Here is a 24,768-nt window from a genome sequence, read left to right as displayed (position 1 = left end):
GGTGAGTCATGTGTGCCGCTCACATGGAGCAGGCCCTTCACACCTGTCCCTCTCAGTCCACTGTAGCCTGAACATCAGCAATGACCTCATTAAGATGCAACAGCAATGGTATCAGGCTGCTATCGGAACGGAATTTCTTTCCATCATGATATTTAAAGCCATTTTTGGCAATATGCGATATTTATTGCAATGTAGACATAATGTACCAACAGCATAATTAAAAAACTGCCATTCAAGCACTGAGTACTGTGATTTTTACTTTTATAAAATATGCTGCACTCCACTGAATTACATAAGACCGATTACACTCTTTCTAATGAAACATGCAGACAACCCGTGCTCTTTAAGCACTGACGAGATCCACGATTCACTCCTAAAAGCAGATCGTGTACCACAATAAAACAATTTATCACGACACGATAAAATATTGTCATACTGTCCAGCTCGGAGTGTAACAGTCTGGAGTAAATGCAAACTAATCCCTCAAAGGCTTTTAAAGGAAGTTATTTATTAGGATTTTACCATTTTCGGTTTTGTTATTAGGTCACTGTTGGTGCGGTCAGATGTTGTTCACAGTCCGTTTCAAGTAAAAATCAGAGATGCTCGCACAATCGGAACCATGAGCCAGACCTTTACAAGTCAGCAATTGACAGTACGCCAGTTCACGCTGCATTTCCGCAAGTGTGGCGTCATTCAAACAGCTGATAGTGCAGTGAATGAATGGCTGTAGACACACCACACTGTCAACATTACCGGTCAATGTAAGACTAAGCTCAGGATGAGGTCAGAGCCTGGACTAACAGTCGGACAGTGGGAACTTCTACAGCTGGAACATGACGTTCGAGATAACGTGAAATTACACCTGACAGGAAACTCCAACAGCAGCGTTGTCACGGCATTCAGTCACTTAAAGAAACTTTACAACAAAAAAAAAATACATTTAACATTGAAATATATTATATACACACACACACACACACACACACACACACACACACACACAGATTTATACTGATTTACTTGAGACATAGAAAAACAGGTAGTGTATCTTGGCCATGCTTGGTTTGATCACCCCCAAATTAAGCATGGTTACTAATAGCCCAGTCCTAATGTGGTTATTATTGGTCATAGGTATAGCGCCCCCTACATGAAGTCATGTTTAGTGCAGATTGAGGTAGGTGCATGATTTTTGGGGTTTGCCAGAAGATAAATGTGACATGTCCGGTCTAGTCAACAATCACATCCGGCCCTACCTTTCAGCAGTTTTGCTGTTTGCCACAGGTATACCTTGCCTCGTTGTGCTAGGGTCACTTGTCGGTCAGTGACAGGGGGGCCTCACTTGTTCCGAGCGTATTTGTAGTGCATTAATCTGTCCAGTATTACACATCCCAGGCTACAAATCAAACGTTGGTGTAGGAAACAATAAAAAATGCTGTTTATTATTTTTATTTTTTTTAGCTTGGAGGAGCTGATCTGTGTAATATATCCGTTCCGTGACCGTTTCCCCCTCACTGAGAGGATTTTCTTTTGAGTAATTCATCTTTTTCTGTTGTGTAAACACTCTCTTTCCATGTTCATGCGTCATTCCTGGTGTCGTCATTCCAATCCCTGCCTTTCACTGCGCAGATATTTAGTAGGCTGTGTGTCCAATGATTGATATATCCAGGCTCCGCCCACAGATACGTTCCATCAAAACTACTGTTGCAAGGATGAACAAACGCTGGTAATAATTCCCTTCAACCCACCTCAGTCCACACCAGTTATCTAGTTATCTGGAACACCACTGACCGATGAAGTGAAAAACATTGTTTATTTGGTTCTGGACTGGGTCCGAACACCTCCAAAACATCAGGCAGGACTTCAGGGAGTCCCGGTATGCAACCTACCAAAGGGCCACAAAGAAGGACAGCCAGTGAACTGGTGACAGGGTCATGGGCGCCCAAGGCTCATTAACGCTCATGGAGGCCCTGGCCACCTTACAGGACTTACAGGAAGTCCACTGGTCAGCGTTATTAAAGCACTGGCAATTTCACGATTCCCATCCTTATATAAGCAGGGACATGCATTGGCGGATAGAAAAGTCTATATTAAGCAAACATATGAGGTTAACTGGCCCTCATAAGCTTTTACTTTACACTAAGGGCCACTTATTTATCTAGCCCAGTGACCGTAGAAAGCCTGGACACTGTGGTTCTGTTCCCTTCTGTTCTGCAGAAATGAAGCCAAAACTGTCGGCCATGTTGTCAAATCTGCAACCAATATCTGCGCAGTAGAGACCCGAGGCAGAGCCAGACTCATCGCCTACTCATTTAGTAGACCCGCCCCCTTCTACCAGACCAAGCCTCAGTGTCTCAGACCGCCTTCACTGAGCAGATTTCCTCCTGGCTTCCCAGTTTGTCCGGTAGGTGGACGCTCCAGCAGTAAAAGTGCAGCTCATGTAAGTTCCTCTACAGCTCAGCTCCTCCATGTACTGAACAGAAAGGGCATCATGCAGGTCCTGCTGCAGACGACCGGCCTCTTCTAGCCAAGGCTGTCTGTCAATCACTTCATTCCTAAATGTACCCCCGCCTTCTTACAACAGAGCAGAGAAAGGGTTAAAAACTGATTTCTGAGGGAGAATAAGATTAGGGCCGATATCAGCACAGAAAGACTAACTGCTGGAGTTTGGAAACACTGGAGATGTAGAGGAAATGGGCGGAGATACATATGATACTACACTCAGCCAGCAGAGGCGCTACAACTATGGATGCTTCCCTTCTGAGAGACGCTGTGCTGTCCACGCTTCCTGCAGTCATTTATCCACCCAATTTAGGAAACAATGAGGTAGGGCTGGGCGATATAGTAAAAATCCTATATCACAATATTTAAAGATATTTTAATGATACACAATATTTATCACAATACATGTAATCATATATATTATAACTATTACAAAACTAGTATTAAGATACTCTCCCAGCAAAAATGTAAACATTTAGTGCAGTCTCACACCAACCAATTACAGTGAAAGGATCGGTTCCATGGATCGGCCTAAATATCCGATACCCGATCCAGCAAATTTTGGTTAATATTGGGGCCGATATCCGATCCTAATATCGGATCGGTGCACCTCTACATGCAATAAAGTATCCTCATATTGCCCAGCTCTACATCATAGGACATAACGTTTCACACGTTCCACTTAAACAGGGTGTTCAGTGACCCACCGACCTACGAAACAGCCTGCTCAGCCTTGGCTGTGAAAACAGGGAAAGCGTCGGAGTGAAGATAACCACTGCTTGTTTAATCAGAGATGGGATTAACTCAGAAGATAAAAACCCCAGGCGTTTTAACCTGCACAGAGCCGAACATGCCGAACAGATCATTACATAACCAAAGCAGAAGCATTTAAAGGGTGAAGAGAGCGGAAAAGCCCCCTAAATGGCATGCGGGCATTATCTCGAGCTCAATCTGGCTCTTACTTCTTACTTTTTCAGGATCATTTTAGTTCAATGGCAAAAAAAGTCATTAAAGCACTAAAATGAAACAATGACTCATTAAATGATTGCTGATTTATTTAAATCACTGCTCTAGTACTATGGAAAGACCTACGCACTACACCTTTAATGACTACACCTCAATACACCCACCCCTTTCCACTGTTCTTTTCATTTGGTCAGAGCCAGCGCTCACTGTAGCAGGCCTCTCCACTATAGTGTATATTAAAAATTTACATATATAGGGTATGTAGGACCAATCAGAGAGGGAGAGGGCTGCACACGCCTCCTCCAAACCTCCAAATTAGTATTATTGGTGTGTTTTACTAAAATCTGATTCTAAAATTAAATAAAAAAAATTTATAAATTAATTAAAATAAAAAATAATAATAAATAAAAGATAATCGCAGTAAATAATAGGCTTGCCAAAACAGCCCTAATGTCCAGCCTTGTGGACCAATGCTGGCTTGGTCCACAGTTACCGTGGCAACAGTGACACATCACAAACAGAAAGTCAGGTAACGCAGGAGCTGCTCAAGTGCTAAACTTCCCAATTTTCAAAGAAAGCCCAAGCGCACCATAAAACATCCAAGCCCTCGACGCGGTCACATGACAGCATGTCTGGATCCTTTCCCTAAAAACGACAACATCCACTGAGCCCGTGGAGACCCCTGAAAATTCTCTCGCCTTTCTGAATAATTGACAGCTTGGAAGTCTCAGATAAACAGCGTTCTGGTACAGAGTTTGTATGTTGGTGGTGTAGAGACCCCCTGATCGTTCATTATGCATCGCTTGCATAACTTCAGGTCACGTCAGTCCTCAGTTACAGCAAAAGAGCAGAGGCCCGGGTCAACCTGCACTTCCCTTCAGAAAGGAAGGAAACTGGAAAACCCAAGCTAAACCCAACACACCCAGGCTTACTGATTCAACGACACTAAAGATCATCGACTTAATATACAAACGCTATTATAACTTTTAATAAGCCTCATTTTTTTTCTCTCACTATGTTGGTCTATGTGGGCCGAGCTGAAGGAGGACAGAGAGCCGGTGCTTTCTTAAATAGAAGGCCTTTGTTGGGTGGTTAAGTTATTGTGTAAATGTATAAATAGTAAGTTTATGACTTTGGCTGGTGGGAACAATGTCCAGTAGCGGTTGAACAAGCCTATTTACACCACAGTTATGCCTGACCCACGCTAAAATCCTAACCTATGCTGAAAATGTGAGAGACCTTACACACAATGACCGTAACCTCATGGCGGAGGACGGCGAAACCATTGCAATGCTGGTGGTGAGTGCTTTGTGGTTGGTGTCCACCTCACACTATAGGAGTTGTAAATATTAAACATCATAATTATTATTAATAATAAACAATAACAATAATAATATTACTATCAGGGTGGCCTCAAATGCTCTGGGAGAAGACTGGGGGACTAGAGATTGGATTATAGAGGCCACACACTACAGGATCATCTGGGAGGATCATCGTTTACAATCACCCTGAATTCGGGAGACTTTCTGGGATTGTTGGGAAGAGCATATCGGCCTCGAAGCAGGCCTGGAACACTCAACAGCTTGCTGGTTCCACTGTGCATAACCAGACAATATTGGCTTGACTAATACACTACATGTCCAAATGTTTGTGGACACCCCTACTTTTGTACTTATTCAGCACTCATTGCAGACAGAGTGCCAATGCATGCCCACAGCTTGTCTAGTCCCTGTAGAGAAGTACTACCAATAGAATAGAACTTTCTGGACCATTAGGCATCATGCTGCCTAATGCCAGGTATGGGCCAGTAGACGGGTATAAAGCCCTCCAGCATTGAGCTGTGGAGCAGTGGAAGAGCTGTGTTCTCTGGAATGATGGTGGTGGTGCTCCATCCAGTAGTTTTAGGATGAGCATTTAACATTTTGACCTCACTTACGCTCTTGTTGCTGAACGCAATCAAATCCTCACAGCAATGTCGCTTTAAAATCTACTGGAAAGCCTCCTTCCCTGGACAGCAGAGACAGTTACTCCAACAAAAGCAGGATCGACTCGTTTTAACACCCTTGATTTCAGGAGAAACAATGAATGAGAAGGTGTCCCAATACTTTTGTCCATATAGTGATTTAATAAGACAGATACACTCTCCAAACACTGATTTTTAGGCTGTACGTGTCAAAATGCCTCATTTCTACAGATCTCACAGATACATTGGATTTACTCTGAAATACAGCACAAGCCCCGCCTCCTCCCCACCCACTTTAGTTTGATAGGCAGCACCCAAAAGCCTAGCTTTAACGACCGGCATCGTTGCGCCTTAATGCGCTCCACAAATCGCTCGCCTTTAGGTCACCGTGTCTGGCTTGTGTTGTCCCACCACTACCACCCCACCCCACCCCACTTCACTTCAGCACCGCAACACTACCACCCCACCCCACTTCAGCACCGCAACACTACCACTCAGGCTTCCTGTTGTTAAACCTGATGAGCATAAAAGGAATGAATGGCGGTAAGAGCACTGTACCTCCGTCCAGAAGCAATAGAGTATTAGCATTAAGGAGAGCACTTTACCACACACACACACACACACACACACACACACACACACACACACACACACACACACACACACACACACACACACACACACACACACACACACCAGACCACAGAGATACTGATCTGCACCTGACCAGCAGCGCCAGATCCAAGCAGGGCTGGGCAATCTGACAATATTTTATTGTATTGTGATCAATTCTGTCATTGTGGTAAAAGAGCACTAATTAACTGCATATTTCTTTACAAAGAGTGTAATCACTCTTATTTACTTAAATGGAGAGCAGCATATTCTGAGTAAAAACCCCAGTACTCAGTACGTGAGAGTACTTTAATAGCACTTGAATAGCAGTACAGAAAATATACGCTGCTGGTGCATTTTGTCTACATGATGAAATATTGTTATAAATATCATTTCATTTATATATATTTTTTTTACCATGTCATGCCCAGGTCTAGATTAAAGCACTGCGTTTCTAGGAGTGTGTATAGGCGCAACCTACACAATAAACACACACTCAAAGCACTCAAATAGTACTGAAAACAGGCCCTATATAGTACTAAAAAGGGGTCCTACGATGTACTCTAAAAGGATTCTATCTAGTACTCTGAAAAGAAGCTCTCCATTGAAAGGGGGTTCCTACATTGTACAGAAAAGGTGCCCTATATAGGACAGAATATAGGTCCTATATAATACTGAAAAGGGGTCCTACTGGGATTCTATACACTACTCAGAAAAGAACGTTCTATAGCACTAATAAATTGTTTAAATATAATATCAATGAAGGGTCTGATATAGTCCTGGAAAGAGACCCTATATAGTACTGGAATGGGGCCCTATATAGTACCGGAAAGGGGCCATATGAGGTACTCTAACATAATTAAATATAGTACTCTGAAAAATGTTATACATCACTAAAAAGGGCCCTATGTAGTACTGAAAATGGGCACTGTATAGTACTGAAAACAGGACATATATATCAGTGAAAATGATGTACACTAAAAGAATTCTATTTTGTACTGCTCAACTTTGTCCCGGACTTGTTTGGAGAGCTCCTTGGTCTTCATGGTGTTGTTTGGTTAGTGGTGCCTCTTGCTCAATGGTGTTGCAGCCTCTGGGGCCTTTCAGAAAAGGTGTGTATATATACTGACAGATCATGTGACACCTGGATTGCACACAGGTGGACCTCACTTCACTAAGCATGTGACTTCTGAAGGTAATTGGTTGCACCAGAACTTCTTAGGGGCTTCATAGCAAATGTGGGCGAATAGCAAATATGTGGCACATACCACTGTTGCAGTTGTTTTTTTTTTATTAGACAATATTTTTCTCATTTTACTTCACCAACTAACTATTTTGTGCAGATGAATCACATACAATTCAGATAGAAAAAACCTTTTATATATTTATTATATACTGTAATGTAACAAAAAAGGCAAAATGCCAAGGATGAATACTTTCACAAGGCACTGTAGTACTACAATAATTTATAGCACTTGAAACTGGTCATAGAAATGAAAAAGGTTTCTATACATTGCAGAATAAGTACTGAAAAGGGGTCATACAATGTACTCTAAAAGGATTCTATATAGTATTCAAAAAAGATGCTCTCTATTGAAAAGGGTTTCTATATCGTACAGAAAAGTGGCCCTATATAGTAGAGAATATGGGTCCTATATAATACTGGAAAGGGGTCCTAATGGGATTCTATACAGTACTCAGAAAAGATGTTCTATAGCACTAAAAGGGGTCCCATGTAGTACTGGAAAGAGGCCCTATATATTACTGGAAAGGGATCCTACAAGGTACTCTAAAGGGATTCTATATAGTAATCAGAAAATATGTTCTATAGCACTAAAGAGGGGTCCTATGTAGTACTGAAAATGGGCCCTGTATAGTACTAAAAAGGGGTCCTACGATGTACTCTAAAAGGATTCTATCTAGTACTCTGAAAAGAAGCTCCCCATTGAAAGGGGGTTCCTACATTGTACAGAAAAGGCGCCCTATATAGTACAGAATATAGATCCTATATAATACTGCAAAGGGGTCCTACTGGGATTCTATACACTACTCAGAAAAGAACGTTCTATAGCACTAATAAATTGTTTAAATATAATATCAATGAAGGGTCTGATATAGTACTGGAAAGAGGCCCTATATAGTACTGGAAAGGGGCCCTATATAGTACTGGAAAGGGGCCATATGAGGTACTCTAACATAATTAAATATAGTACTCAGAACATCTGTTATATATCAATAAAAAGGGCCCTATGTAGTACTGAAAATGGGCCCTATATAGTACTGAGAACGGGACATATATAGTACAGAATATGGGTCCTATATAATACTAGAAAAAGAGGTTCTACTGGGATTCTATACAGTACTCAGAAAAGAATGTTCTATAGCACTGAAAATGGTTTAAATATAGTATCAATGAATTGTCCGATATAGTACTGGAAAGAGGCCCTATATAGTACTGAAAACTGGGTCATATGGGGTACTTTCTAAGGATTCTATATAGTACTCAGAAAAGATGTTCTATAGCACTGAAAAGGGGTCCTATGTAGCACTGAAATTGGCCCCCATATAGTACTGAAAACAGGCCATATATAGTACTGAATAGGGGTCCTACGATGTACTCTAAAATGATTCTATATAGAACTGATCACCATTGAAAAGGGTTTCTATATTGTACAGAAACGGTGCCCTATATAGTACAGAATATGGGTCCTATTGGAAAGGGGTCCTGCGGGGGATTCTATACACTACTCAGAAAGGAATGCTCTATAGCATTGAACATTTTTCAAATATAGTATCAATGAATTGTCCGATATAGTACTGAAACTGGGTCTTACGGGATACTCTCTAAGGATTCTATATGGTACTAAGATGTTCTATAGCACTAAAAAGGGGTCCTATTTAGTACTGAAAAGACACTGACCATGAGGCCTAAAGGGGAAATCCTCCAATGTTACAGAGTTTCAGCTTAATTATCATAATAATTACCCTAATTATCATAGTTATTCAGCTGGGTTTGGTGTGAAACGCCTCGTTCTGGCCAAAAAAACATACCACGTCACACGTGAACACAATAGTGGTGAATGGAAACCGACGCCTGAAGAGTTTTCAAGCTTTTGACCACTGAATGGTCACACTACATGATGAATACACTGCCTGAGGCCTGTTTTCTCCTCAAACCTATTTTAAAGTGTATTTGAGTTTCTCTAGCACAAAACAGTAGCTGAAGATCACTTATCCTACCACATCTAAACACCATCAGTACTGTATACAAGACTCAGGAGACACGTGTAGGTCCACTGGTGGGTTTGGATAGTAAATAATCCGTATTTACTGGCTATATTTGCATTGTAGTTATGAAGACCCCTGGAATCCCTCACCATTATTGTAAATAAAGCTGTACATTTCTCCACAATGAACAAATTAAAATCCTATGCAGAAGTCCCAGGCTGCTCCATCCCAGTCCCAGTGGAGAAACAGCTGGTATGTTGTGGAAGGCAGACAGGTCCAATTATATAACGTTGTTCACCTTATTCCTCCTCAACAAGAGCTTAGACACACAATCAGACCTTTAATTCGTTGATTATGAAGAAAATGTGGTGTGCATCTGCTATTAAAAATGTATTTATTAAGTTCCTCGCTGCAGGGAGTTGTCAGTTGCAGTTGTAGTAGCTCGCTCCTCGAATTGCCCGTTCCACCTTAAATGCCGCAGCAGTTACAGCGGGCGCCGGACGAGCGCTTCAATGCAAATGCGGCGAATTTAAGGTGGACTGGAAAAATTCGAAAAAAAAGACGCTTAACTTAATGGAGCGTCAACTTTTACGGCCAACGCGAACTAAACAAAGTGAAAAACGTCTAGTTTAGAGAACGACAACAAACACAAAAGCTCAACGAATTTAAATTATAATAAAGTTACATCGAAACCCCCTCTTACCTCTTACACAGAGAAGAGACATGCCAGGCTTTTTCCTCTGCTAAATCCCAGGGTTGGGGGCTTGTGAGCGGTTCAGCTGAGCCGTGTGCGGGCCGCCGACATCGCAAAGCGCAAAAAGTGACTTTTCTGGGTTTTCCTAAAGCTAAAGTTCCTCTAAACTGTCCTACTGGAGCTTAGGATGTCCCATCGCCATGATAAAACGAATCAGGCTTAGAAAAAAAATCAGTGGACTGAGTAGAAGGGGGCGGGAGCCTGCAGGTTTTAATGACGTTGAGACTGTCCACTCGCAGCGCGCTAATTCCGCACGGAGGCGGGGCGCCGCGCGGTAGTAGCCAATAGGAGCGAAGAGGTGTGGCCGTGGCTTGAATAAACAGGTTGAAGGAACAGGTGTGACGCACGGAGCCGTGGAAAGTGCAGTGTGTGGCTCGTATGAGTGTAAAACTGCACATTTACACAAGCTGCTCTCAGCACGGAGGATATGCAGATATTATTCATGTATATATATATATGATATATCATATTTCACATTCTTCTGTAGTACTGAAACAAGGTCCTATATAGTCCTGAACGTATCTGTCACTGTACTATGTACAGCAAAATGTCACCCATCTATGGTAGTGAACACACACACACACACACACTCACACACACTAGTGAAGTAGGGGCAGTGGACAGCACAGCACTCCAGCACCCGGGGAGCAGAGAGGGTGAAGGGCCTTGCTCAAGAGCCCCATAGTGGCAGCTTGCTGAGCCCGGGTCTCGAACCCACAACCCTTTCATCAATACCCTAAAAAGCAGCGGAAAGGGTCCAGAAAAAGAGTTCCATATAGTACTGAATGGGGTTTTATATAACACTAAAAAGGGTGAATGAAAATGGTCCCATATAGTCCTGAAAATAGTTTTATGCAGTTAACAGTAAATACAGTACTAAGAAGGGTCCTATGCAGTAGTGAAAGCAAGTGACATATAGTACTAGATTCCGTTAAGCACCTATACGTTCCTATATAATACTGCACAAGGGTCCTATATGGCACTCAAATTGGTTCTGTATAGTACTGAAAATGATATAATAAATTATATAAAAGCAAAAGGGTCCCTTTAAGTACTAAAAGGGGGCTCTATACAGTACTCAAAATTAGCTCCATATAGTATTAAAAGGGTTGTATATAGTACCAAAAAGAGCTTGGTATTATATGCAAAAAGGTCACATGCAGTTCTGAAAGGGGGTCTATATAGTACTGAAAAAAGTTCCACATTGTACTGAAAATGGTTTTATATAATATCAAAAAGAGTTTTATATAACACTAAAAAGGGTTATATAGTACTGAAAAGGGTGAATGGAAATGGTCCAAGCAGTTCCATATAGTCCTTAAAATGGTTTTATATAGTACTCCAAAAACATCCTATACAGTACTAGGAAGGATCTTATACAGTCGTGAAAGCAAGTGATGTATAGTACGGAACAGTATTTCTATATAGTTATTAAAAGTGCCAAATGGTACTATATCACACTTGAAAGGGTTCTATATGGTACTCAAAATGATATAATAAATAATATAATAGTGAAAACGAGATTCTAAATAGTAATGAAAATGGTCCTGAAAAGGGGTTCTATATAGGGCTTAAATGGTTTAATGCAGTACTCAAAGTACTGCGTATGATAGTTCTGACAATGATTCCATGAAGCACCTATAGATTTCTATATAATACTGGGTTAATATGGGTTCTATATTGTTCTCAAAAGGGTCCTTTATAGTACTAAGGGGCCTCTGTACAGTACTCAAAATTAGCTCGATGTAGTATTAAAAGGGTCCTATATAGTACCAAAAAGAGCTTTGTATTATACCAAAAAGGTCACATGCAGTTCTGAAAGGGGATTTATATAGTACTGAAAAGAGTTCCATATAGTACTGAAAAGCAAGTTCTGTATGGTACTGAACAGTATTTTTATATAGTTATTAAAAGTGTCAAATATAATACTGGTGCTATGTCACACTTGAAAGGGATCTATAGGGTCCTCAAATAGTACTGTATAGTAAAATTATATAATAAATTAAATAATAGGGGACATGAGGTTCTATATAGTAATAAAAATCATCTGGAAAAGAGGTTCCAAATAGGGCTGAAAATGGTTTTATGCAGTGTTCAAAAAAGAACCTATACAATACTAAGAAGGGTCCTGTACAGTGATGAAAGCAAGTGATATATAGTACTGACAATGATTCCAATAAGCACTTATAGGTTTCTATATAATACTGCAAAAGGGCCCTATATAGTCCTCAAAATTTGTTTCATATAGTATTGAAAGGGTTCTATATAGTACCAAAAAGAGCTTTGTATTATACAAAAAGTTATATGCAGTACAGAATATATATAGGGGGTCTATATAGTTCTATATGGTTCTATATAATTCTGGAAAAGGGTCCTTTGAAAAGGGTTATTTACAGTATTTAAATGGTTCCATGTTGTACTGAGGAAAGGTCCTATATAATAAGAGGTTCTCTATAGTACTGAAACAGGTATAGTACTGAAAAGGGGTTTAACCAGTCTTTGCAGGCAAGTCTGCTCACTCTGCAAATCTGACAAAAACCTCCTGAATAGTTTGTGGTTTTCAGATCACAAAAGCATAAAAACACAAATACTGCGCTTGCACAGATCTCTATCCATGAGTTCCTTCACTCTGGGCAGTTTAATCTGAATCTCTTGACGCCTGTTCCATGCCTCCAGACTGTGATTCTGTTCAGTGGATTTTCTGGCTGGTATTTAGACTTCTTTAGAAAGCAGCTCCCTCTAGTGATGAAACACATGTGAAAGCCAAAATATTTACACACACTCTTCTGAATACATTACTCAGTGGTGTAAAAAGAGCTGAAACTGTACTATAGTAAAAGTATGGTACTGTATCCCAATCTAACTCAATTAAAGAGCTGAAACTGTACTATAGTGAAAGTATGGTACTGTATCCCAATCTAACTCAATTAAAGAGCTGAAACTGTACTATAGTGAAAGTATGGTACTGTATCCCAATCTAACTCAATTAAAGAGATGAAACTGTACTATAGTGAAAGTATGGTACTGTATCCCAATCTAACTCAATTAAAGAGCTGAAACTGTACTATAGTGAAAGTATGGTACTGTATCTCAATCTAACTCAATTAAAGAGCAGAAACTGTACTATAGTGAAATTATGGTACTGTATCTCAATCTAACTCAATTAAAGAGCTGAAACTGTACTATAGTGAAAGTATGGTACTGTATCTCAATCTAACTCAATTAAAGAGCTGAAACTGTACTATAGTGAAAGTATGGTACTGTATCCCAATCTAACTCAATTAAAGAGCAGAAACTGTACTATAGTGAAAGTATGGTACTGTATCCCAATCTAACTCAATTAAAGAGCTGAAACTGTACTATAGTGAAAGTATGGTACTGTATCCCAATCTAACTCAATTAAAGAGCTGAAACTGTACTATAGTGAAAGTATGGTACTGTATCCCAATCTAACTCAATTAAAGAGCAGAAACTGTACTATAGTGAAAGTATGGTACTGTATCCCAATCTAACTCAATTACAGAGCTGAAACTGTACTATAGTGAAAGTATGGTACTGTATCCCAATCTAACTCAATTAAAGAGCTGAAACTGTACTATAGTAAAAGTATGGTACTGCATCCTAATCTAACTCAATTAAAGAGCTGAAACTGTACTATAGTGAAAGTATGGTACTGCATCCTAATCTAACTCAATTAAAGAGCTGAAACTGTACTATAGTGAAAGTATGGTACTGTATCCCAATCTAACTCAATTAAAGAGCAGAAACTGTACTATAGTGAAAGTATGGTACTGTATCCCAATCTAACTCAATTACAGAGCTGAAACTGTACTATAGTGAAAGTATGGTACTGTATCCAAATCTAACTCAATTAAAGAGCTGAAACTGTACTATAGTGAAAGTATGGTACTGTATCCCAATCTAACTCAATTAAAAGAGCAGAAACTGTACTATAGTGAAAGTATGGTACTGTATCCCAATCTAACTCAATTAAAGAGCTGAAACTGTACTATAGTGAAAGTATGGTACTGTATCCCAATCTAACTCAATTAAAGAGCTGAAACTGTACTATAGTGAAAGTATGGTACTGTACCCCAATCTAACTCAATTAAAGAGCTGAAACTGTACTATAGTGAAAGTATGGTACTGTATCTAACTCAATCTAACTCAATTAAAGAGCTGAAACTGTACTATAGTGAAAGTATGGTACTGTATCTAACTCAATCTAACTCAATTAAAGAGCTGAAACTGTACTATAGTAAAAGTATGGTACTGTATCTCAGTCTAACTCAAATTTATTTGGATTAATATCTGCATGTATAACCTGCTGTGGAACAGTCTAGCAGAGGAAAGCAGCGCCAGTAGGGGGCGCGCTGAGCGGCTGTGAGCGCTCACAGCATCTCCGCAGAAGAAGAGCAGCAGGCGGGTCACGCTTGTAGCTGAAGGGTTGAAAGGTTGCAGATTAATTTCATCATTTCTGCTGATTTCCCGGATTGGAGGAGCTGTGAGGACCTGGGCAGGGTGCGAACATGCTGAGGACCGTGGTTTGGCGGGCGGGTGCTGGCCTCCTGAAGGTGAGCTTAGATACCTGCAGCGGTAGTGGTCGATCAGGCAGGAGGCAGGAGGTCCATCTGGTCCTGGGACTGTTCACCCTCCTGATCTACTACAGAAAAGCCTTCTTTCATAACTTTCATAATGGTGTAGTCGTGCAGAAACCTTGTATCTTCAGATCAGGCAAAAAAAATTATAATAATTAAAAAAAAATTATAATAATAAAAGCGACCAAACTTTCAATGGAGGTCAATGTGAAATTGGTTCCTGGAGCTTTTCTATTGGTCTGTTCATCCTGAGATGTGGGCAAAGAGATGAGAGGAGAAGAACTGTCAGTTTAATATTATGAACAGAAATAGAGATACAGTGTATTTATGTTATTTGTAAAATTGTTATGATTTATATAATTTAATTTATAATATATTATCATTTATATTATTATTTCACTTCTGATAATACTATACTTCTAATCTGTGGTTGGTGTGGTGCAACAGATAACACCACTACCTACCAGTGAGCTGCCACACCACATGGGAGACTGGGGTTCGATTCCCGGTCTGGGTGACTATGCTGGGCTACACCAATAAGAGTCCTTGGGCCAGACTCCTAACGCTCCTAACACTACATCGGCCCTCCTCTGTAATACCAGCGACTGTGTAAGTCGCTCTGAATAGGGGGATCAGCTAAATGCCAACACTCATAAAAAGTCGCCACCTCTATGTCATAAATAACTTTGGTTGGGGTCTTAGAACCCTGTCAGTCTGAGGTTGTTGGAGAACAGTGTTCCTGTATGCGAATATGATGTGTGCTCGCAAAGAACCAGGACTATTTTCGTTAGTCTTTACCTATTCATATTAATGTGGGAATCATGGGTCTTATCCCTTAATTAAATAATTAATTAATTCATGGTTGCCAGTAAGCTGCTACACCATCTGGGAGACTTGGAGACTAGGGTTTGATTCCTCGAATGCTGTGCTACACCAGTAGGAGTCCTTGGGCAAGACTCCTAACCCTACATTGGCCCAACTCTGTAATACCAGTAACCTTGTAAGTCGCTCTGGATAAGAGCGTCAATTAAAGAGCTGAAACTGTACTATAGTGAAAGTATGGTACTGTATCCCAATCTAACTCAATTAAAGAGCTGAAACTGTACTATAGTGAAAGTATGGTACTGTACCCCAATCTAACTCAATTAAAGAGCAGAAACTGTACTATAGTGAAAGTATGGTACTGTATCCCAATCTAACTCAATTAAAAGAGCTGAAACTGTACTATAGTGAAAGTATGGTACTGTATCCCAATCTAACTCAATTAAAAGAGCTGAAACTGTACTATAGTAAAAGTATGGTACTGTGTCCCAATCTAACTCAATTAAAGAGCTGAAACTGTACTATAGTGAAAGTATGGTACTGTGTCCCAATCTAACTCAATTAAAGAGCTGAAACTGTACTATAGTAAAAGTATGGTACTGTACCCCAATCTAACTCAATTAAAGAGCTGAAACTGTACTATAGTGAAAGTATGGTACTGTACCCCAATCTAACTCAATTAAAGAGCTGAAACTGTACTATAGCTCTCTATAATCTGCTTTAGTAATCTGCCTGGATTTTCCCATCTAATAAAACGTCTAATATTAATCACTGTTTTTGTGTGTATGTGAAATGATGAATTGTGAGTGAACCTTTTTGAAGATCTTTTACGTAGTGTGACGTTCAGGTTAATTTACCCAGACAGATCCAGACGTGTCTTACTTTGCCCTTATAACTATTCCTTATAAATGAGACTCGGGTCTCAGGCAGCAGCAGGTTAGTGGCTAGGTGACTACAGACCACCAATAGCAGTATATATTAAAGCCAGTCAGTAAACCCTGCAGTACAAACAGCCTGAGAGGCCTAACAGTGGTTCAGCAGAAAGAAATATGAGCAGAATGTCATGAATGTCGGGACTGTGGGCTGTTTTACTGATTAAGGAACCGAGAGGAAGAACCCGGTTCCTCAGTGTGAGCTCCAGCTCATGCTCACCTACAGTCCTGACGTCCGTCAAGTGTTTTACATATGTGAATATTTGATAACTTCTGATAACTACTTTGATGTCCTTCTGCATCGGCCAGTTCTGTTTCTAAAGTCTGTGTGTGTGTGTCTCTGTCTCTGGCTCTGTTTTTCTGTGTGTGTCTCTGTGTGTGTGTGTCTCTGTGTGTGTGTCTCTGTGTGTGTGTCTCTGTGTGTGTGTCTCTGTGTGTGTGTCTCTGTGTGTGTGTCTCTCTGTGTGTGTGTCTCTCTGTGTGTGTGTCTCTCTGTGTGTGTGTGTGTCTCTCTGTGTGTGTCTGTTTCAGCACTCACGACAGACAGCCCCGGTCCTGTGGGGGACGCGGGCTCAGCAGCGTTGGGCCTCCAGCCTCCCCATGAATACGGTCGTTCTGTTCGTGCCGCAGCAGGAGGCGTGGGTGGTGGAGAGGATGGGACGCTTCCACCGGATCCTGGAGCCGGTACATCACCCCAGTTCACACAATTTTTTTTATTTATTTATTTGTCGGATTGATTTAAATTAATTAATTATTTATTTAGTAATTTATTTTGATATATATTCATTTTTACAATCCATACCGATTCTGAATTTTACAACCAGATTAAAATTCATATTATTTGTCACACTTCCACACACTATGGCCAGAGGATTGCACATTCAAATCCCACATATTATTTACTGTTTAAATGTTAAACATGCTGTGTTTTTGATTTTTAAAAATAAATACTGAATCTTTAACATCATACTGATTTCATATCATATCACAATTTCTCCATCAAGCAGTTCGAGATATGAGTGTATGATAGTCATATCGCCCAGCCCTGGTTAATACAGTGTGTTGTGTTCTGATATACTGCAAGTATATCACAAGCACAGCTTATTTATTTTGTATGTATCATATTAATATTAATTAATATTATACCAAAGCCATGGTGAATATTAATAGATGAATATATTATAATTACTGTCTTACTAAATGAAATGAAGTATTATTGCTATTTAATCACCTAAAGCATTTCGCTGTACGTTCATTTCTGCAGGGGCTGAACTTCCTAATCCCCATATTGGACAGAGTCCGCTACGTGCAGAGCCTGAAGGAGATAGTGATAGATGTTCCAGAGCAGTCGGCTGTATCTCTTGGTGAGTAAATATCGCAACTTCCCAGAAATCCGGGCGCTTGGTTTGCCTGCAGACTGTGAAGCGGTGTGTGTGCTCCGTTTCAGATAACGTGACGCTGCAGATAGACGGGGTTTTATACCTCCGGATACTCGACCCCTTTAAGGTGAGTGATTTCGGACGCTACTTTATTCGGAGCCCCTCTTGTGTTGGGCTGGTGTAATCCTGTTCGCTTCCTCTTTTCCAGGCCAGTTATGGAGTTGAGGATCCAGAGTATGCTGTGACTCAGCTGGCTCAGACTACAATGCGATCGGAATTGGGAAAGCTCACTCTGGACAAAGTCTTCAGGGTATCGGACTCGCTCTCCTCCTTTCCGATTGTTTCTGTAATGGCTTCACACTGTATTCTGATTGCTGTCATGTTAAAGGAAGCTAATTCCTTACAATAACAACAGCAAATTGAGATTTGTACTGCAAGTATATCAGGAGCACAGCGTATTTATTTCTGTATTTATCATATTTAATAATGTATCGAAACCTTGGTGAATATTAATAGATAAATATTAATAATTATTTTCTAATTTCTTTCCTAACCCCACTCTTTCAGTTGCTAGAGGGACTTTTTTTCTGTCCCTTTTTTGAGAAATTTGAGATAAATTGAGATAAAAAAAATAAATAAATAGTGGGAGTATTCCCCAAACCTCATTCTGCAGGCCCTCTAGTGGCTGTTCTGCAGAGCGTTGTAGAAATGGATTGGTTGATTTTCTGTTTATTAATTTTACTTATTCATATAGTCCATTGAGAAGTAGCCTTATAATTTCATCTTGAATATTCAGTAACTATTTTTAATACTAATTATTTTCAGTAGCTGCTTTAAAGCTAATATGCACAAACGTCTCTGGCAGCTGAGTTAACCCTTTCAGACTATAGGCCCACAAACAGGCCTTTAGGGTTGAAAGGGTTAACTCAGCTGTCAGAGACTTTGTGCTATACATAGTAAAGTAGATCGGAGTGTAGAAACAGTGCTATCTGTGAGTTTTTGTTGGATGCGCTGTGTTTTTTGTTTTTCCTCCTTTCCTGTTTTATTGAGGTGAGGGAGTTCATTATTTTCGGTTTTATTATTTTATTTATGTGACTTTCTGACTTGTTTCCCTATGCTGTATAGCTGTAGTAACAAATAACATGCTGTAGTTGATGAAATAATGTGGTTGGAATTAACGGTCAAACCCTTTTCTGACAGGAGAGAGAGTCCCTCAATTCAAACATCGTACACTCCATCAACCAGGCGTCGGATGAGTGGGGGATCCGCTGCCTCCGATACGAGATTAAGGACATTCACGTCCCCCCGCGTGTTAAAGAGTCCATGCAGATGCAGGTGAGCTCATTAAATCACACCTGTTGATAACAAGGTTCTCACTGTCAGGAGAACTTTTTACCTTAATGTTGAAGAAAGCAACGTAGACGGGCTGTAAAACTCTATAATATTAAAATATAAATGTAAAGCCAATGGTCAGTGAGAGTGTCTACCTGTAAAGCTCTATGACATTGGAATAAACCCAAATAAACATTTACATTACATTTACATTTATGGCATTTAGCTGACGCCCTTATCCAGAGCGACTTACAAGGTGACTCGTATTACAGAGGTGGGCCAATGTAATGTTAGAAAACATGCCCAAGGACTCTTATTGGTGTAGCACAGCATAGTCACCCAGACCGGGAATCGAACCCCAGTCACCCACATGGTGTGGTAGCTCCGTGGCAGGTAGTGGTGTTATCTGTTGCGCCACACCAACCACCAGGCAGTGGTCAGTGAGAGTGTCTACCTGTAAAGCTCTATGACATTGGAATAAACCCAAATAAACATAGGCAGTGGTCAGTGAGAGTGTCTACCTGTAAAGCTCTATGACATTGGAATAAACCCAAATAAACATAGGCAGTGGTCAGTGAGAGTGTCTACCTGTAAAGCTCTATGACATTGGAATAAACCCAAATAAACATAGGCAGTGGTCAGTGAGAGTGTCTACCTGTAAAGCTCTATGACATTGGAATAAACCCAAATAAACATAGGCAGTGGTCAGTGAGAGTGTCTACCTGTAAAGCTCTATGACATTGGAATAAACCCAAATAAACATAGGCAGTGGTCAGTGAGAGTGTCTACCTGTAAAGCTCTATGACATTGGAATAAACCCAAATAAACATAGGCAGTGGTCAGTGAGAGTGTCTGCTATTTATTTTGGTTTATTCTAATGTTATATAGAGTTCATTACAGATAGACATTCTCACTGACTTTGTTTATTTGGGTTTATAAACCCAGTTCTAAGAACATTTTCAGTACGTCTGGTCATTTGGTGCTTTAAAAGTCCAGGAATGGTCTGGTCAGTCATGATTTGGTGTGGAACTCCTGCACAGGTGGAAGCCGAGCGGAAGAAGAGAGCCACGGTTCTGGAATCTGAGGGAACGAGGGAGGCGGCCATAAACGTGGCAGAGGGACGCAAGCAGGCTCAGATTCTGGCTTCTGAGGCAGAGAAAGAAGAGCAGATCAACAAAGCTGCAGGTATAGCACATCCTTAACGTCCGTGGGTGGCAGTGGAGACTCCTGCTCCAGGGATGGGTGTGATGGCAGAGGCAGCGCTGAGCGTCTCTGCTATTGTAAAGCAGGGTGGATGAGCAGTAGTGTCTACCTTCTGTGTATGCAGTTGAATTGAGGCGCAGTGTTCAATGTTTGGTTTCAGAATCAGAAATACTTTATTGATCCCGGGAGGGGAATTGCAGTTGTTACAGTTGCAACCGTTTGTGTAAGAATAAACACTCTATAAAATAAACACACTACAAAAAACACTCTATAGACAAACTATCTATAGATAAACACTCTATAAAATAAGCACACTATAACAAGCACACTATAAAATAATCACACTATAAAATAATCACACTATAAAATAAACACCCTATAAATAAACACTAGAAAATAAACACACTAAAATAAACTATAAATAAACACTATAAATACACTATAATTAAACACTATAAAAAACAACATAAAATAAACACTTTATATAAACACACTACAAAAAACACTATAAATAAATACTATAAACACACTAAAATAAACTATAAATAAACACTATAAAAAACAACATAAAATAAACACTTTAAATAAACACACTACAAAAACACTATAAATAAACACTAAAATAAACTTTAAACAAATACAGAAAAAAATAGAAAAACAATGAAATATGTACATATATATAAATAAGAAATAAGAATATAGTAAAGTGGCATAGTGGTAATACTGAGATATATTATACTGAGATAAAATAATTATATCATAATAATATAAATATAATACAAAAATATGGGAAATGATTGCACTTGAGTTATTGCACACACATTAAATTACAGTACTATTATTATTATTATTATTGCACATATGAACAGTATAATTTGAGTATTGCACAGATGAACCGTAGTGTCACACACAGAGGGAGGAGTTATAGAGTTTTTATGGCCACTAGAAGGATTTGTTGTTGTGTTTGTTTTACAGGTGAAGCAAATGCTGTGCTGGCCAAAGCAGAAGCGAAGGCGAAGGCCATTAGACTGCTGTCCGCTGCTCTGACCCTGCAGGTGTGTTTTAGACTCTGCTTGAGTTTTCGAGTCCTCTTTGTTTTTAAATGTCAGAAGTAGACAGAAGTAGAAATGGTGCCGTCTGTGTTTTTGAACAGAATGGAAATGCTGCGGCGTCCCTCAGCGTGGCGGAGCAGTACGTCTTGGCCTTCTCCAACCTGGCCAAGGAGTCGAATACCATCATCCTCCCCTCCAACACAGGAGACATCTCCAGTATGGTCACACAGGTCAGCTTACCTTACCCAACACACACACACACACACACACACACACACCTAACTAATGCACATTAATCCCCAGATACTGAAGCGTGCAGACTTTTTAAGCACCTGATCCCATTATTCTAACCCCCGTCTCTCAGCAGTGAGAAAGTTTCTACTGCAGAAGCTCCAGATCTCATCAGATCAGATAAAGCAGGAGAACATAAATCCAGTAAAAAGGAGAAACTAGAGCTTCTCATTCTGAAGAAAGAAAGTAGTGAGATCTTGTCGGTGAGCTAGTCTGAAGAACAGAGCTCGGTTCCTCCAGGTTTCTCCTGGACGCCCCCCAGTCCAGCCAGCACAGCGTGGAGGATGTGTTCACCTCCATCAGCAGCAGCAGCAGCAGCAGCTCACCTGATTTACCATCATTAAGCCCTGATTTACCACCAAACCAGGTGTTGATCTGAGGAGAACTCTAAATAATACTAGACTCCATGAGAGAAGAGAACTTTGGAGATATTCTAATGATGAACACAGTGATGGAGAACCACCACCACTTTCTGTAGGAGTGTTATTATTAGTGTTTATTCTTATTTTAAAATATTCAGATGATCCGTCTGGACTTCTGTTTACATCATTTTGGCTCAGTGTCAGATATGTCCATGTGAACTCAGTGGGTATTTCACAAAGCAAGAGATCTCAGTGTAGCACGATAACTTCAATCAGATGACTCCAGCTTATCCAATCAGAGAAGAGCTTGATAAACATACTCATGTTCCCCCGTAAGCATTGCTGACTATTTATTATTTAATTATTTCTTTTTAAATTAATGGGTCTCCTGAACCCATGCTTGTTGTCTTTCCCTCTCCCCCATTAGGCCATGGCTATTTACGGAAGTTTAGCCAAGACTCAGTCTCCCAAAGCGCTGGAGAACGTGACCACTATAACTGCAGAGGCTCCATCAGACGAGAATGCAGTGCCTGAACAGCCAGCGCCTCAGTCCACCACCTCCAGCTTTTAGCTCACACAGTCAACCTCAGGGACACCACAGCCCAGCTTCAGGACCGAACAGACGTGATATTCCATCCCTGCAGAGCATCCTGCATCACGACGAGAGCCGTGACCTTCAATGAAATGCTGGTTATAGACGACAGACGCCTGAAAAAGAGAGAAGAGGGTGAAGGAAGTGGTTAAAGTGACTCTAGCTCCACTGGAGGTGTCCGGAGCTAGATTAGGACTAGTGTTCTGTCCGTTTGCTCTTTCCTTTTTGTACCATTTTATGTTGGAGAAACTGAAGTTGCTGCAGTTTTCCTTCTACTTTAAATCCAGAATATTTGCTTATATACAGACCGTTCTATGGTGTGAACCTTTATTATTTAACCTTTTATTTTTTTTCTTTTCTTTAAATAATAATTTTTCCCCCCTCAACACTGTCAGTAAAGACCACCAGTAAGTGTTTTAGGACTACAGGGAAGGTCTGTACTCCTAATTTGCTAAAAATGACAGCGACTATATAGAAAATCTGGCTACTTTAACTGGAAACTTGTGTGTAAAGTAAAAGCCCCCCCATGCAGAATAATAAACCTCTGTCAATGTTGTAATATGTGTTTCCTTTTTTTAAGTTACAGCACTGGGTATTGCAGTAGCATATTGGGAAAAGCTTAAATCTACAAATGCAACCAATTCTATATAGACCTATACTGGGTTTGGACCTTTTCTATTCTCTCGTAGGCGGATGAAGGGTGTAACTCTCACGATTATGAAATAAATGAAAATTGAATGGCATGTGGTCATTTTTATTTATATCTGGAAATCTGTAGCCTACTGTGAGTTGAGTACAGTACATTACGTGGTGGGAGAATTGCTTATTGCACTTATGGGTAATTATAAAATTACATTTTTTAGATCTGGGATCCAAGTGCTGGGATTTTAAGTGGAGCTTTGTGTGTTGGTTTAGAGGGTGTCTGTAATGGAAAACGGAATGAAATAAAAATAATAACAAACAAATCATATTATATAATTTTTCCAGTCTATACACTCCATCTATAAAGACTTGAAAAGCAGCAACACTATAGCAACCACAGAGGATGTCTAGCAACAACCTGGGAGACTACAGCAACTTCCTAGCAACCACCTGGCAATAGTATACCATCTATCTAGAAACCAACTGATGTGCCCTAGCGACCACCTAACGAACCCCTCAAGTTTCACCCTGCAACTGCTTGGAAGTGGGATCCTTAAGTTTCCTGCACTTAACTAGTTATTACTACTACTAAAGTAATTATAATAATAATAATATATTTTAATTAATATATTAATTATATACAAATTAATAATTATATACAATTATTTGTATTATATAATATCATTTAAAACCATCAGCACCTGTGCAGGAATTAGCTCACTGGACTGGGCCAACATTATTGGGAATAATATCCCGAACAGTCATGAGTGTCAAAATAAAAGAACCCTTTACAATTATTACTTAATTATTATAGAAAATAAAATATTTGATGCAAACTTAAAAATATAATTATTATTAAAAAAATATATTATCAGTAGTAGTTATATTTCATTATTATATTAAAAACATTTGATGAAAAAATAAAAATGTAATGAAACTTTTTTGTGGTAGTAGTTATATTTATTTATATTATATAATTTGAATTATATAATTGCATTTAAAACCACCAGCACCTGTGTGAGTGCCAAAATAAAATGAATTTTTATTTATTACTACTACTAAAGTAATACTAATAGTAAAGTATGAATTCTTGTGAATTATTAATATAGAGTTTAATTATATATTAATAATTAATTATTATTAGTAGTAGTTGTATTTTTTCTATTATATAATCTATATATAATATCATTTAAAACCACCAGCACAGGAATTTGCCCACTGGACTGGACCAACAATATTGAGAATAATATCCCGAAAGGAATTTTATCTTTTTATTTGACTCACAAATCCCCTAGTTATTACTACTACTAAGTAGTCGTAATAATATAAAATTATTCATTATTATATTACAAATATTTGAAATAAAATATATAATTATATTTTTTATTAGTAGTAGAGGATATATTTACTTATATTATATCATTTAAATCATATAATCTCATTTAAAACCACCTGCACCCATGCAGGAATGATACTTTTTTTTTTTTTTAACTTCATTCATTATTATATTACAAATATTTGAAATAAAAAATTTAATACTT

General features: G+C 39.4%; 2 protein-coding genes across 2 annotated transcripts in view; one reads left to right on the top strand and one right to left on the bottom strand.

Moving 5' to 3' along the window:
• The window catches only part of unc13bb (unc-13 homolog Bb (C. elegans)), a 134,370-nt gene extending 124,219 nt beyond the window's left edge, over positions 1-10,151 (bottom strand). The window contains exon 1 of the mRNA XM_072659139.1: positions 9,972-10,151. Coding sequence (XP_072515240.1) covers positions 9,972-9,993 — 22 coding nt within the window. The 5' untranslated portion in view covers positions 9,994-10,151. The remainder of the gene's footprint in view (positions 1-9,971) is intronic.
• Positions 10,152-14,434: 4,283 nt separating this feature from the next.
• On the top strand, positions 14,435-23,140 carry stoml2 (stomatin (EPB72)-like 2). The gene is made up of 10 exons (XM_072658659.1): positions 14,435-14,596; positions 16,906-17,058; positions 17,639-17,738; positions 17,822-17,880; positions 17,962-18,063; positions 18,954-19,088; positions 20,126-20,270; positions 21,264-21,343; positions 21,442-21,570; positions 22,421-23,140. Exons 1-10 carry the CDS (start codon positions 14,552-14,554, stop codon positions 22,562-22,564), a joined length of 1,092 nt encoding a protein of 363 aa, XP_072514760.1. The 5' UTR covers positions 14,435-14,551; the 3' UTR covers positions 22,565-23,140.
• The last annotated feature ends 1,628 nt before the right edge of the window (positions 23,141-24,768 follow it).

This window comes from Salminus brasiliensis, chromosome 16 (assembly GCF_030463535.1).
Source record: "Salminus brasiliensis chromosome 16, fSalBra1.hap2, whole genome shotgun sequence".
Lineage (NCBI taxonomy): Eukaryota > Metazoa > Chordata > Actinopteri > Characiformes > Bryconidae > Salminus > Salminus brasiliensis.
The sequence above is the reverse complement of the archived record's forward strand: the minus strand, read 5'-3'. Positions and strand labels throughout refer to the sequence as shown.